Here is a 16,589-nt window from a genome sequence, read left to right as displayed (position 1 = left end):
GCTGGGGTTGGCTCCAGCCCCCCTGCCCCTGTGATCTGAGTAAATCAAAGCAAATGGATCCTTTGCAATACTTCTGCATTTTCATTCAGTTGTTAAAGCTCTTCTAGACTTTTAGGTTGCCTTTTATGTATGTTGCTTTGGGCAAAGTTTATGCTCGCGACCCTGCTTCAACCCTCTGAAATAGCATTTCTGCTGGATAGCGTAGTGGTTAGACTACACGCCTTTGGAGCAGAGGATCGCAAGTTTGATTCCCGCCTGGGGCGTCTTTATCCAGTAAGGGTCCTAAGGCTAGACCCCCTATGCTAAGCGAGCCTACCGCAGACATGAGCGAGACAGATAAATATGAAGGCATGCCGGCTCGGACGTCGCCCGGATCAACAAGGTCCGCGTCAGGTGTTGAGGAACCAGGGCACCCTGACGAGAAGTGGGCTACTGGAACAAGAAGGCATCGGTGGGCAAGAGACGAAAACAGGGCGTTGTTGGAATGCTACTACGCAAGTAACCCTGGCGGAAGGGGTTACATGAATAGGATGAGGGACCTATGGATTCTTCGATACCCAACATCCACAATGATGGCAAAACAACTAGTAGCTCAGTGTTCCAACATTCGAAAGAAGGGGCTGCTCTCACAGCTAGAGATTGACGAGGTACAACATAAATGCTACGGCAAGGGGGAGCCAGGACGCCAGGTCAGGGGGGAGATATCATCACCCCCACCCGAGATTGGGTACCAAGCCCCAAGTGCGATAGGAGAAGGATCGTTGAGTGCGAGAGGAACTGACCTGAAAGATAGGATCATGGCCAAGCTTGAAACCTGGACCCCCCGTAGCCGGTTACCAAGATTACGTGAAGTACCCTCAGAAGGTCTGCTAGATGATGTTAATGCAGCACTACGGACGATACCTACAGCCACGATTACCGACACTAACAAGCTAATCTACAATACGGCAGCAGTGATCAGTGAGATGCTTGGTTATAAGTTGAACAGCCACAAGGGGCAGTACCCTCGCCTTGGCCAGCCACTTGAGAAGGTACACCAGAGAGATAGAAGGCAGGAGAATAAACCAGCTGTTCTCCACAGAACCAGCCAAGGTGTACTCTCAGTGGCAGGGGAACAATAAGAGAACAGCACCACCAAGGCTGGAGACGGAGTAATACTGGAAGAGCATATGGGAGAAGGACGCAACCCATAATGGCAATGCTCAGTGGCTAGTGGATCTGAGGGCAGACCACAGCGACCTCCCCAAACAGGGTCCAGTAACCATCACAGTGGCAGATATCCAAGAAAGGGTCTCCAGTATGAAGAGTTGGACAGCACCAGGCCCTGACATGGTTCACGCCTACTGGCTGAAGAAGCTGACTGCACTCCAAGAGCGCCTGGCAGCACAAATGAACCAGCTGCTAGTTGACGAGAGACACCCGGAATGGCTAACCGAAGGCCGGACAGTCCTGATCCTCAAGGACCCCCAGAAGGGACCGGTCCCCTCCAACTACCGACCAATAACCTGGCTCAGCACCACGTGGAAGCTCCTGTTAGGCATCATAGGGGCTAAGATGAACAGGCACATGGGTCAATACATGAGCGGGGCACAGAAAGGGATGGGCAAGAATACCAGAGGCGCAAAACACCAGCTACTGGCAGACCAAGCAGTCAGCCGAGACTGCAGGACCAGATTGACCAACCTGTGCACTGCCTGGATTGATTACAAGAAGGCCTATGACTCAATGCTCCACACCTGGATCCTGGAATGCCTAGAACTATATAAGATCAACAGGACCCTGAGAGCCTTCATTAGGAACTCAATGGGTATGTGGTGTACGACACTAGAGGCCAACTCCAAGCCCATAGCACAAGTCACCATCAAGTGCGGGATCTACCAAGGAGATGCTCTGTCCCCACTGCTGTTCTGCATGGGCCTGAACCCCCTCAGTGAGATCATTAACAAGACTGGCTACGGATACCGACTACGGAATGGAGCAGTTGTCAGCCACCTCCTGTACATAGATGACATCAAGCTGTATGCCAAGAGTGAACGAGACATCGATTCACTGATCCACACTGCCAGGATATACAGCAATGACATCGGGATGTCATTCGGGCTGGAGAAGTGTAGTCGGATGATAACAAAGAGAGGAAAGGTAGTCAGAACTGAGGGGATCGAGCTACCAGACGGCAACATTGCAGACATAGAGGACAGTTACAAGTACCTGGGGATCCTGCAGGCGATTGGGAACCATGAAGAGGCCGCTAGGAAAGCTGCAACCACCAAGTACCTGCAGAGGGTCAGGCAAGTCCTGAGGAGTCAGCTGAACGGTAAGAACAAGATCTGGGCTATCAACACCTACGCCCTGCCCGTGATCAGGTACCCAGCTGGTATAATAAGTTGGCCAAAGGAGGAGATAGAAGCCACTGACATAAAGACAAGAAAGCTCCTTACCATGCATGGAGGGTTTCACCCCAAGTCCAGCACCCTGAGGTTGTACGCTGAGCGGAAGGAAGGGGGCCAGGGACTGGTGAGTGTCAGCACCACAGTCCAGGATGAGACAACGAACATCCAAGAATACATTGGGAAGATGGCCCCAACTGACCGAGTGCTGAGTGAATACCTCAGGCAGCAGAAACCCAAGAAAGAGGAGGGAGACGAGGAACCATCATGGAAGGACAGGCCCCTGCACGGTATGTACCACCGGCAGATAGAGGAGGTGGCTGATATCCAGAAATCCTACCAGTGGCTGGACAAAGCTGGACTGAAAGACAGCACAGAGGCACTAATCATGGCAGCACAAGAACAAGCTCTGAGTACAAGATCCATAGAGGCTGGGGTCTATCACACCAGGCAAGACCCCAGGTGCAGGCTGTGTAAAGATGCCCCTGAGACAATCCAGCACATAACAGCAGGGTGCAAGATGCTAGCAGGCAGGGCATACATGGATTGCATAACCAAGGGGCCGGCATAGTATACAGAAACATCTGTGCCGAATATGGCCTGGAAGTTCCGAGGTCAAAATGGGAGATATCCCCAAGGGTGGTGGAGAATGACCGAGCTAAGATCCTGTGGGACTTCCAGATACAGACAGACAAAATGGTGGTGGCTAACCAACCGGACATAGTGGTGGTAGACAAACAGAAGAAGACGGCCGTAGTGATCGATGTAGCGGTCCCAAATGACAGCAATATCCGAAAGAAGGAACACGAGAAGCTGGAGAAATACCAAGGGCTCGAGAGGATGTGTAGGGTGAAGATAACGGTGGTCCCCGTGGTAATCGGAGCACTAGGTGCGGTGACTCCCAAGCTAGGAGAGTGGCTCCAGCAGATCCCGGGAACAACATCGGAGATCTCTGATCAGAAGAGCACAGTCCTAGGAACAGCTAAGGTACTGCGCAGGACCCTCAAGCTCCCAGGCCTCTGGTAGAGGACCCGAGCTTGAAGGATAAACCGCCCGCAGGGGCGTGCTGGGTGTTTTTTTGTTTTTTTTGTGGGTGTGCCTTTTCTTCAACGCTTGTATACTTCACAAAATAGACCTAGAAAATTTTGAACCGGGTCAAGAATTTCCTCAGAATAAATGTCACTGTTATATACTAAAGAGACTCTCATATCTGCCACCTATATAGTTATTATGAGAGATTTGTGTACCTTTTAGATGTTTTTCTCACATTTACAGAAATGCCCAGTCTGGTCTCTTTATAATGCTCCAAAAGAGCTCAAGCTCTCTTTTGATCTCTCTTTATAGGTGTTACAGGCATGGCCCTTTAAGTGTGAAGTGTAACACAGTAATGGGCCAATAGGTTCGACTATAGGAGCACAGGGGTGATTTTAAATGAGACACAGAGACAAGAATGTAACTCAAAAGAACCAGCTGGCTTTAGTGAAATAAACAATGAGTTCAACAAGCACAGGTTAAAGACACTTTAGAATGGTAGAAAGGAAACTTACAAAAAAATGAAAGAAAAATAAAAAAAAAACATAGTAAGACAATGACTTGGCGAAGTGTTACTTTTGGTTTTCAATGTAGGGTTTCAAAGTTGGGTTTCAATGCTCGGGTGCACCCTAGTAACCTGACTCCTTGACTTTTATAGAAACAGATTACACAAATCCAATGTACAGGGTGGGCCATTTATATGGATACACAGTAATAACATGGGAATGGTTGGGGATATTAAAGTCCTGTTTGTGGCACATTAGCTTCTTGATCTGTTGGATTGTTGAAAGGGCAGGTCGGAGGTATACGTACTGTAGATGTCTGTAGAGGGCAAACTCCTCAAGATGGGTGGTGACCATGGTGGCAATTTAGAAGTCGGCCATCTTGGATACAACTTCTGTTTTTTCAATAGGAAGAGGGCCATGTGACACATCAAACTTATTGGTAATGTCACAAGAAAAACAATGGTGTGCTTGGTTTCAACGTAACTTTATTCTGTATGGGGGCCCAGTCCTGGCGCAGGGTGGCGCCGGTGCATCGAGCCACCTGGGGGGCTCTTCAACTGGTGGGGGAGGTTGTTACATCTTGCAGGAGCTCTCCTCTCTTCAGGAACTCTCGCTGCAGGAGGGGGAAATACAGGAGAGGTGGGGGAAGATCTCAGCCTGGGCATCTATTGTCTTGTGTAGTCTGGAAGATGAGTGGATGACGGGGTGGGTGCAGTTTTCTCTGAGGTGGGGTCAGGTGGGCTGTCCCGGGCTCTGTGGGGCCAGGCGGCGCTGCTGCACTGGGCCCCGGTCCGGATGGGCCTGGGCCCCCTTTCCCAGGCGGGTTGCGGAGTATGGGGGTGCCTACTGGCCCCAGGGAGGGGTCACTTGCCCCTCCCTTCCTTCCCTCCCCATCTCCAGCTGCCTCCCTCTTCCCGCTCCACCACAATCACCCACACATGCAGGGCCTTGGGGTAAAGATGTGTCACCAGGGTGCAGGGGAGGCATCCCCCCCCTCTGTCCCCTTCTGGGTGCCTGTGCCTCAATTTTATCTCACAACTTAAACATTCACATTACTCACACTCTCATAACACATACATATAGGATCTTGGGGGTGGGCACGCCACACGGAATCCAAAAGACCACCTCTCAATTTTAAATACACGTAGACATTGAGGGCTAGCAGGAGGGGCTATGCGCTTACCTGCTACTCTCTGGCAGGTAGCTCCATGCCCTCCTGGGTTTTAAAGGCACCTTAGAACACACATGCATCAACACTACATATGAGCGGGCAGAGGGAGGTTTGGAGTCTTCACACACCCCCGTTCTCTGCGGCCTGCTGGAGCGGGGGGGCCAGGAGGAGGAGTTGGCCTTCCGACTGGGGTCTGGAATGTGGGGCCTCCCTGCTGCTGCAGAGTCGGGGCGGTCTGCTTCTCCCTAACCCCAGGGAAAAGGGTAACACCACCTGGGTCTGGGTGCAGTTTCCCCCTCCAGGGGCAAGGGTACCTAGACCTGGGGTATAGAGTATGCTTGGGGAGTGTGATTGTGTGTACAGTGTCTATTTGTGTCTGTCTCCACGTTGGGTGAGTGTTGAGTAATTGCATATGAGAGCATGAGGGTGGGAATGGATGTTTGTATCTGTGTGTGCCTGTTTGTCTCTGTCCATATGTCAGGTTGGGTATCAGACGCCACCTCAGGTCCTCCAAGGTATGGAGGCCTATCTCCCCCACCACTTCCCCTACCAGTGGCAGACGCCCTCAGACATCGGTGCGTTGGTGGTTCTTTGTGTCCGGGGATGGGCGTCCAGGTACCCACCGGCTCACTCCTTGGTGGCTGCTTGTCGGGGCCTGGAGCCTGGAGCCTGGGGCTGGTTCGGGCCACTTCGGGGTGGGGTGCCCTCGGCCTCTTGGCCTGGGGCTCGGTCACTCTGGCACAGCTGGCTGCTGGCAGAGCTCATGGGCACGTCACTGCAACCCCCCCTGGGTTCTGCTCCGCGGCTGCTGGGTGACCCCTTATCTGGGACTCTCCTCAGCTCTTTCTGGGATAGTGGCACGGCTGCCCCTCTGTTGGACTTCCTTGGTCTCTTGTGTTCTGGGGGCCTCTGGATGGCTGGAGTTTTGATCTCCTCCATACCTGCTTCATGCCCTGGAGGACGGGGCTGTGGCTCCCCACACCCTCTAGCCGATCATTACATGAAGGAACCTTTTAAAAACAAGCGCGTTCATGCTCACAGGTGTACACACGGGTGCTCACACACACAAACGACACCCTTTTTGGCTCCTACCTCAAAGCACACTGTGCGCTGTCGATATTACGTGCTGCACAATAATGTTTAATATTTAGTATTTACTGTTATATTCCCATATATCATCATGATGTTGTTTATTGTATTGCTCTTGTTTCCTTCTGCTTGTTTTCTTTTTTCACTCTCAACAGGTGAAATTAAAAAAGAAGAAAAAAAAAACATGTAATATTTAGTATCTTCTGTTATCTACTGTTAGCTAGTTTATTGTGATGGTGTTGTTTTTATTATGTTGCTCTTTGGTGATCGTGGTGATCCAGGTGTTTTGTTTGTTTTTCTTTTTTTTTCTTCCCCCTTTCTCACCATCTCTTCTCCCCTCTATTTTTCTTTCTCTCCCTCTCATTCTTTCTCCCTGTCCTATCCCCCAGTCATGTCTGTCCCGTCTTTAAAAAACAAAAATAAAATAAATACATAATTATAATAAAGGTCAATCAAATGGACCAATATGGCAAGGCCATGATGATCCACTTGGTAAAGTAAATCCACTTGGCATCTTTCTTGGCCTTCAGACAACAATTCTGATGGCTAAAAAACAAAAAAACAAAACAAAACAAAGAAAGCCTTACATTAGGGAGAAAAACACGTCGGGGGAGAGGGTCCTCGGTTCTCCAGTTAGATTGTACTTCACGGCGTCATGTTTTGCCATGACGGGGTTATTATTGGAGTAAATGGATGGCTGGAGCCTCTGCTTGAAGCGTCTCTTATCGCTGTGAGCGGGTTCACATTGGAGTGAACTGAGAAAAACGTGGAAGGGTACCTTTTGCGTTAGCATGAGAATTTTAGGGACGTTACAAATCGTCGGTATTTTACGAGTCGGGAGTGAAAACGGGTTGAAGACCAAGCAGACATGGAGCACAGAGAGAAGAGTAACTAGACGTGAGACGTGGAACGGGGGAGGGCAAAGTTACAGAAAGCGAACGACTAAAAAGTAAGAACATAACCAGTGTTGGTCAAGTTACTTGAAAAAGTAGTCCTGTTACTTTACTGATTACTTGAAAAAAGTAATCAAATTACAATAACGCATTACTTTTAACGCATCACTGCCCATCTCTGAATTTGACATAAGCAGAAAACAATAAAGTGACTCAAAACCATGAAAAACAACAAATCCAAGAACATAACTGATCAAAAACGCAGCACACAGACCCAGTACTGTGACAGATCTGTCTCCATAAAAATTTTCTGGTGAATGCCTGTCAAAGATACAAGACATCTCTTATCAGCTGAGGCACTGATCTCATTTTATCTTTTTCTTATTGCATGTCTTTTACAGAAATGCTAAGGAAAGAACTGGCAAGAATTGGTCTACTGAAGAAACATTCTCATCATGATTACTGTGAGAGCAAAACGTCAGAAATTATTTTAGATCTTCATAATAACGCTGCTTATTTAATGTCCATAAACTCAGCTTCTCCTTTGTTTTATGGGTTTTTTTTTTCTTTCCTGAAAATACTTTCTTAAATATATAAAATGTTCTCCATTTATACTATGGAGAGTTGACCAGTTGTTGACTAGTCAGTTTGTAAAATTAAGTGGGCAGCTGGAAGAAGTAGTCAGCATTTGGCAATAATTTTGGTTTTGGTTGAGAAAGAAGTGCAGTAAAAGTCTGGCCAGCATGAATCACATAATACACGTGTCATTTTTTTTTCAATGTTAGTTCCCTGTTTTGAAACTACAAAGTGACAGAATATAAGCAGTGATCTCAGAGCTGTTCAGCACCTTGTTCCAACCTTGGAAGGCTGAAGCTACTGACTGAACAGACAAGATATTCTACAAAAGGTTGGCTGAAAACTCAGATTCTCTTCTGTGCTTTGTTTAATGAAGTGCTAATAACTTTGGGTCTTTTGTTGTTAACAGGGATACTAATTATCACCATGAAGCTGCTGACTGTGTCTGCACTTCTTTGTGCAATGATCGCTCTGACCACTGCTGCCAGTGAGTATTGTAGTATAATATAGATAATGTATATATGTGTGGAATCAATAATACAAACAACATTCATAATATCAATATTATGAATGGAAATTTACCACTAAAAGTTATCAAAATTATATTTTTTTCGGGTTCTTCCAGACGAAGTGGGTAAGGATGGGTCTGAATCAAATCCCCCAGGTTCGTAACAATTTTCCAATTTTCCTCTCAGATTATTGTCATGCTGAAGAGCACATCTATGTCCTAACTTGTATGCTTGTATGTAATGTATGTATTCAGATGATATGTTTTACCAGTGAGAAAATAAAATATTTATAATTTATGTATACATTATATATATATATATATATATATATATATATATATGTGTGTGTGTTTGTGAGTGTGTGTGTGTGTGTGTGTGTGTGTTTGGGGGGGTATAAAAGTTTAAGCATATACATGGTTTGAAAGACAATTACTTTTTTGTAAATAGCAAAAATAATTGATGTTTGAGTATCTAAGTATTCTTTGCTTGTCCTCAGGAGAGCATCTTGTTGAGAAGAGATCTGCATGTTTTAGGAGCCTCTGGGGTTGGACTAGATATGGAAACCGATACTTTCACTTCTTTCCCAATCAACTGACTTGGGCTCAGGCGCAGGTAAAAACAGTGATTTCGATTTAGCATTTCTCTCTGCTTTAATACTTTTCATATCAAACTTGGTTTAAACTAGACCTTTTATCCTATAGAGACACTGTCAGTCCCTGAATGCAAATCTGGCGTCTGTGCGCAACCTCGGAGAGTACCAAGCGATTCAGAGGGTCATACTTAATGGTGCTCGTAATCATGTCCCTACATGGATTGGAGGCTCAGATGCTCAAGAGGTACACTACTCAATATTAGACATTAGTTCTGACACTAGAAGATATGCCTGCCTATTGACACTATTCTCTGTTTTTTTTTTTTCTGTTTTCTAGGAGCGTTATTGGTTTTGGATCGATGGAACCCGTTTCACATATGCAAACTGGTGTCATGGAGAGCCTAACAATGTCGGGGGCAGAGAGAACTGCCTGCATATGAATTGGACAGGTAAAACTTAAAAGAAAGTGTATGAATTCATTTTGAGGGGAACAAAAACTGTTACAGTATCCACATTTTCTCAAAAATGCTTATCATTTGGTGTGATAAATAGCAGTGACTTACAGGAAAATAATATGAATTCTAAATTTTATTTTTAACAGAGACAACCTTTGTCTTTTACCATAATGAGTAAAATAGATTGCTGTATTTCACGTCTTTAAATTTAAAGTAAATTTACATAGTGCTGTGAAAATAGAGTCAAAAATGAATATTGACAGCTGCTCCTGCTATTATGCAAACTAAATATTTGTGTCAGTATAGACGTCCATGTGATCATGGCTTCACTTAAAGTTCATTTTTGGTGCTTACAGGAAACCTCTGTATGAATGACATACCCTGTGACGCCAGATACCCATTTGTCTGCGCCAGGAAAGTCAGACGATCTCTGGAATGAAGGCTTGGTTCACCGGTCTTTAGAGCAAACAATCTCATAAATCCAGCTTAAAATGTTTCTCTTCTTACATCTTTACTTCTTTTAGTTCACCGCAACGCTACATAAGGAATGAGTTGAAAAATGATGCAACCTGTAGTTGGATTGTCTCTTTTAATAAGAACAAACTGAGTGTGTAATGGAAAGAATGCTTTAAGCTTTCACTTTACTTCCCTGAATGAACATCATCTTCATTATTAAACCTTTAAGCATTGAATCAAACTGGTCTCTGAGTCTTTGTCACATTTTTATGGGAATACTTCAAAAGATTCATAGACATCCAGGCATAAATCCACCATTTTCCAAATACCTCATGCAAATTCAAATTTCTGTGCTCACATGATGTAGAAATTAAATCTTTTCTTTATGGAGTCCTGGCCTGACAAGTTAGCTCTTCTGTATTGTGTCATCTGCTTATCTAGAGGTTATTTTGTTTCCCTGATGTATAAAAATCATGGCAATCCTCCTGGCACCTAACAGTGTACACTATATTACTCTGTTAACATTAGGGGACCTGTTTCATTGGACCAATTTTTGGCACAGTGTGTTTTGGGGTTTAAAAGTCATAAGCGACATTGTGTTTAGAGAAAAGGATTCGTAACTGCTCCGATACTCCTGACACATATGGGATCATTAAGGGTTTTTCCTTAGGCAGCGGTGGTCCTTCTCTCCTGGATCGGCTGGAGCTTTCTTTTGGCGCCTTCCTAGCTTTGACAAATGTCCAGCTGGGATAACCACATTTATTCAGGGCTTTCCTGATGTGATGTTCTTCTGCTTCCCTGGCCGCTGTGTCTGTGGGGATGGTGTTCGCTCTGTGTTGTAGCGTCCTGATGACACCCAGTTTATTCTCCAGTTGATGATGAGAGTCAGACCTTAAATACTGATCTGTATGCGTAGGTTTACGGTACACATCAACTTCTAAATGTCCCCTATTACTGATGGAAATCTCAGTCTAAGAAGGCTAACCTGCCACTTTTCATAACCTCCCTGGTGAATTTGCTGTGTTGGTCCACCAAGTTAACGTGATCTGTGAATTGTGGTACGCCCTGAGATTTGATTTTCATCCAGGTGTCATCCACATACCTGAACCAATGGCTTGGTGGTGTTCCAGGGTAGATAACAAAGCCTTCTTCTCCATTTCTTCCATGTACAAGTCTTAGACTTTTTATGCTGTGCTAGATGAGCCTTCTCATTGAATTCAAACGCCTTTTGAAGAGTATTCTCATCTGATAGCATTGTAAGTCTCTGTCTGATCTGCTCTTTAGATTTTAACATGTCAGTGGTAAAATGGCACACCTGCGGCACACCTGTCACAGGGCAAACCTCCAGAGTCCAGAAAATAAATAAAATCAAAGACTCAGCGGCACTAAGTCCTGTTGCTCATAAATCTATTTTCACCTGTTTAGCAGGAGTGGGGCGGGTGGAGGTTTGCCCTGGTGCAGGTGTGCCACAGTGGTCATGTCAGCGGAAGGATCCGGCAGTTTCTCTGTGAATTTCAAATTCCTGTGGCAGCATACTCGGTGCTTCCTTGGAAGTTTAGGAGTTTTTTTCGCTGTAAAAAGAAGTTTTCTTCCCACACACAACGGGCGCTAATGTTTCTGTCTCTTTTTACTGAATCAAAATTTAAAGTAAGGTTAGTACTTCCACACTTTAAATGCTGCACAGTCATACTCTGTCCCGCACTCGTTATATTATCCATTGTTGATCTGCACACAGCTGTTAACCACGAACGTTGCACACGCTTACGTCATTGTCATGAGACACTCTCACAAAAAAAATCACTGGTTAATAACGCAGTAACGAAGCATGCTTACGGGAAAGTAACAGTAATCTAATGACCTTTTTTGCAATAGTAATTCCTTACTATTTTGCAATAGTAATTCCTTATTAGAGACAGTAACACGTTACTGTCTCTAATCATCTTTGATCATGAGGCTGGAAGGATTTCCCGTCCTGAAGCCAGCCATAACTGTCCTGCATCAAGTCTCACCGGCTGCCGCTGATCATCCCCATCAGTGGCCCACTACTTAACAGTGTGGCTGAGCTAACTAGTCAGTACAGCCCTGACTCTGAGATGAAACTATTTTTGCTTGATCTTGTCTTTTCAAGAGCCTGTAAGGGAGTGTGTCACAGGAGTGGAGCTATTGTATATATCAAGTGTTGGAGTTTTCACCATTCACACTACAGACCATGAGCACTGTGTGGGAGTCAGGAGCTCCACAATGGAAGCCATATTTTTGGAAACTGTCACGTTATTGTTCACCATCTGCACTGTGAATAAACACAGTCTCTTTTGTGAAGTCCTGCATTTGGGTCACGTACTTACCCTGAACCTGACATTGTTGGTTTTTGTATATTGGGTTACTTTAAGAAGACTAAAAAAAATCATCACTTACTGGTGTTTTCTCTCCAGTATGTGAGAATTAACATGCAAATCATATAAACAGCAAAGAAGAGCATATCTAAAGTCTGTGACTGACAGATAAACTCATTATCATGGTATCATCAATTAGCCAACAGCCTTGCTAACATTCTAAAGAAAGAACATCTTTCAAAGCTTCTGAAATTATTTTCACTTCAGACATTATTTCACAAGACTTGGGGCTTTATAGCTATCTCATCATTTTAACTGTCGAAAATAAAAGTTCCCAAAAGTAAAAGTGATATACTGTCATGATCAAGTGTCGAATAACTGAGGTTGAGGCCAACATGAATTGGCAACTTTTGACATATTTCATCATATTTCATAGAGGAAGTAGAAACAAATGCAGACCCATTCTATGTTTCTCGTTTGGGCACACAAAGCCAAGGCCCACTTTGCTTGTCTGTACATGTCAGGTACCTAAAATATTCCACAAGTGAGCCACATTTTCCTTCACCTCTGGTGTCCACCAGCTTTTTCAACTCCTTTCCCACCAGGAAGATGATTTTTGATTTGCCTAAAGCCAGTTTGTATAGCCCATGATTGTACTGCCCGGGCCTCCAGATTTGGCCCCGACTTATTTCACAAAGCACTATTTCCTATGGGATAACAGACCTCCCTGGCGGATTTGGGACCCTTTGGTCTCAAATGAATCAGTCTCGGAGGCCTGCCACCAGGTTGGGGCTGTTCAAGGTTCCCTGAAGGTTTGTTTTTTGTTTTTTTTTTATTAACAAAGGGATCTGTTGAATCACACTTGGTCTGACCTCTAACTCATGCCCAATTAACTACTGACTTGTTATAATATAATTGCCATTTGTAAAACTAGTCAAAGAAAAAAATGAAAACAGAATAATATACCATGGCAGGGGTAGAATGACAGTCATTTGATAATAATTATTTGAAAGCTGTACAAAGTGCCCAAGATCCTTACTGATATTATTTCCTGTTATTTCCCTTTCTTGCTTCCAAAACCTAAATCCTTGAAGAAGACATGGTGAAACTGTGACTTATTTTAAGTTTTTATATTTTGTAGTTTTTTGCCTTGGAACCCTTCAATGGATGCCATTTTTCCTAGTCTCCTTCTTATTGTCGAATCATGAACACTGCCTTTAACCCTTTAAGACCTACCATAGAACCAAGTCCGCCAGAGCTTATATTATATTTTTACATGTTGTAGAGCCATTTTTGGGAGCATTTCAAGTTGCTATACATCAATACAACCATTACAGCCTAAATTTGAATAATATGCATGCATTAAGTGCATAGTAAGGACATAAATTGCAAAAAGTGCAATAAACTACAAAAAAATTGAAAATCGTTTTTGTTTTTTTAACATGTATTTCTAGTTAGAGAAATTTAGGAGGCTTATCCCTCAAAACTGTAAATACAAAAAAGTTGCACAAAATAGTTTCCCACCACAAAAATTTATTTTGAGTGTCTTCATAGTTTTATTTTTTAAATACACCAATTTCTATACACTGCAGGAAAAACGAAAATAAATATTATAATGCAAATTTGCAAAAAAGCAGCATATGCATCAAAATAAACTATTTCCAGCAGTGCAATATGAGTCCTAAGCATCCCAGAAACGACACAGAAAGCCATAAAGTCAAACATAACTTTTAAAAACACCAGTATAGGCTCATGAGGCCTTGATGGTAAAAAAACTACATTTCCGCGAAAATTACATCACTTCCGGTTTCGGGCAGGTCATAGCGGACATGCGATAGTTCTCGCTGATGGACGTAGGAAGTGTTATGAACAGCTGATCGGATCGGCAAAGCCTGTTTCTGGAATATTATGTTTTTGTTTTTGCAAGTGCTTTTTATGCAGTTTTTGCAAAGCTATATGTGGAAGGAAACTGTGACTTAGGACAAGCTGATGGCATAAGATGTAAGTACAACTCCTCCGGTTTCATATGCAAAAAAAAATATTGCGCTAGCTCACGTGGTTGCAGTGCTACCGGGATTTAAAAATAGCTACGCAAAACGGAGCGTGCCCACTCTGACCGGTTTTAAAGGGTTAACTAAGGAAAGTGAAACATTCCAAAAAATGATTCCAATATTTTCACGATTTAATGAGAGGGGCAATTACATTTCGATATATGACCAGGTAGGTTTAGATAGTTTCTTTTAGATAAATGGATTTCTAGTTGTGGTGTTTCTCAACATGAAAACTTCCCTCAATCCTATACGTAGCTTGAATATTCAAATGCATTATAAAGTGCTAAAGAACAGAGGCTAAAACCCCATACCCGACCTAGAAAGTGATCAAGTCATTGTTATAGAGGAAGTGGAATTGAAGGCTCATCCATTCCGTGTCTTGCTCCATGACCTTGCTTAGCAACAGCCTGTTTACCTTTCAGCTTCCTACCAGTGAGTCCTACAAGCCAGTCAGTATCAATAGGACATCTTTATTCTTAGTTTCTTTCCCCGCTGGTTTCTACCGTTTGGTTCAGTTCCTTCCTTTGTCTGGTGGGTAAAAAACTGTGCAAATAGCCCCAAGATGCTTGTTCGGGCTCCTTGGCTAAGACCGAGCCATCAGATAATCTCAATCTATGTGCCGGTGTTTTAGCTAGCAAAGCGGCGTGGCTGATGTGGAGTGAAGCCACGTTAATGACAACGTGTACAACCATTGGAGATGTGAGCAGGACAGACGGAACAACTGACGGAAAAAGTGTGGACTTTATACCAGTTTTTAAATTGTGTTGAAAGGCCACGTAAAACCAGAGTTATGATAAAAATATCTGCAATGTTTGGTTTCCTTGCTGAATACTATCGTTGTTTATATTTACTGCGGGAAGAAACGGTAAAAACGGCGTTTTATAAGAAAAAAGGCTTGAAAGCGCTCTCTGCCTGCGAGCAAAAACAAACTCCACCCCCCTCTCCCTTTCCTATTCGTCCAAAAAAGTACCAAGTCGACCAATCAAAAAATGATATGGCAACATGGCAGCTAGTTGTTAAGAAACGGGGGGAAGTTTTAGGAGTGACGGTGGTGTTTTGAGATGTGAGAGATTTGCGCCGTTTAGCGCAAATCTTGTGTAGTTAGTGTGTAGTGTAGTCAATAGTTTTGTTGTGTGTGTCAGAACAATGAGGCGACTGCTGAATGTTACAGGTGTTACAGGAGTGATACATCTGCTGTTGTCAGGCCTGCAGGTATCAGGCAGTTGTTCTCCTTTATCTCATAGTGGACAGAAATTACTTTTTGGAGTGGCACAAATAATTTGTATGGCATCAAATTTGATGCAGAACAGCGGATTGTTCTGTAAATAGTTTGAAATGTTTATTTAAAAACGCCTTGGCTGCATTTAAAAAAAAATAGCTGCAAAAAACCTTGTTGTTTGCCAAACTCAGTTACTTTTTTGAAGAAGTAACGATATAATTAACTGCATTGGTCTTTATATACTGTATTTTACAGACAGAGAGTTACAGGACTCTCTCCCAGACCACAGACTCACAATACAAGTCAGAGCTTTATAAAAAAAAGAAAAAGAAAGAAGTAAGTTGTGTTTTCGAAATTGGAGTTCAAGTTATTTTTACTTCCAATAGTGTTAACATACTACACAGGTCAATGACTAGATTTTTTTTTAATTTTCATTGTAAGTGGGCTAAAGCAGTTAATTAAAAGTAGTCTAACATAAATGTAAATGCTGTAATTTGATTATTTTAATAAACCATGTAACTTGGATGGATTCGATGCCGGTGTGACCACAGTGCACACGTCTGATGTCGCTCACAGTGGTCCAAGGGATCGCTCAGCGAGTTTGTGTGTTCGCTCAGACATGTGAAAAATTAGAGGGAACATTGGCTGGGAGGTCAGTTCCTTAATCATAATTATGCAAATTCTCATGACCATTGATCAACAACCACTGACCAAAACCCACAGATCAAAGACCTATGATCAATGGCCCTGAGTACCATTCACAGAGAGTTGGGGAATGGCTGCAATCACAGTATTGTAAGATGGTGAAAGATGGACCCTTAGGCCCCCTCCTCGATTCAGAGATGGTCTTTCCCTTTTCACATAAATGGCCTTGTTGGCTCCGCGCTCAAACCAGCGTTCCTCCCTGTCCAGGATGTGTACATCCTCATCATAGAAAGAGTGTCCACTGGCCTGTAGGTGTAAATAGACTGCAGAGTCCTGGCCTGATGAGGTGGCTCTTCTGTGTTGTGCCATCCGCTTCGCCAGAGGTTGTTTGGTTTCCACCGATGTATAAATCCTGGCATTCCTATGTTACTCTGTGTCGGGGGACCCGATCCTTGGGGTGGACCAATTTTTGGCACAGCGTGTTTTGGGGTTTAAAAGCCACAGAGACCCAGTGTTTAGAAAAAATGGGTCTCAACTGCTCCGATACTCCTGACACATATGGGATCACTACAGGTTTTTGCTTGGGCAGAATTTGCATAATTATGATTAAGGAACTGACCTCCCAGCCCATTGTCCCTTCAGTGGGCTGGTTTCAGTCATTATGCAAATGTACTG

The 16,589-nt window shown here is 43.8% G+C and overlaps 1 protein-coding gene across 1 annotated transcript; it reads left to right on the top strand.

The window, feature by feature from the left end:
* Nucleotides 1–7,875: 7,875 nt before the first annotated feature.
* Nucleotides 7,876–9,902, top strand: LOC146390064 (ladderlectin-like). The gene is made up of 7 exons (XM_084918014.1): nt 7,876–7,985; nt 8,064–8,141; nt 8,280–8,318; nt 8,660–8,775; nt 8,865–8,999; nt 9,093–9,204; nt 9,567–9,902. Exons 2-7 carry the CDS (start codon nt 8,081–8,083, stop codon nt 9,647–9,649), a joined length of 546 nt encoding a protein of 181 aa, XP_084774140.1. The 5' UTR covers nt 7,876–7,985; nt 8,064–8,080; the 3' UTR covers nt 9,650–9,902.
* The last annotated feature ends 6,687 nt before the right edge of the window (nt 9,903–16,589 follow it).

This window comes from Perissodus microlepis, chromosome 3 (assembly GCF_051167445.1).
Source record: "Perissodus microlepis isolate ML-2025 ecotype Zambia chromosome 3, ASM5116744v1, whole genome shotgun sequence".
NCBI lineage: Eukaryota > Metazoa > Chordata > Actinopteri > Cichliformes > Cichlidae > Perissodus > Perissodus microlepis.
Note: the sequence above shows the minus strand (reverse complement) of the source record. Positions and strands in the feature narration are given on the sequence as shown.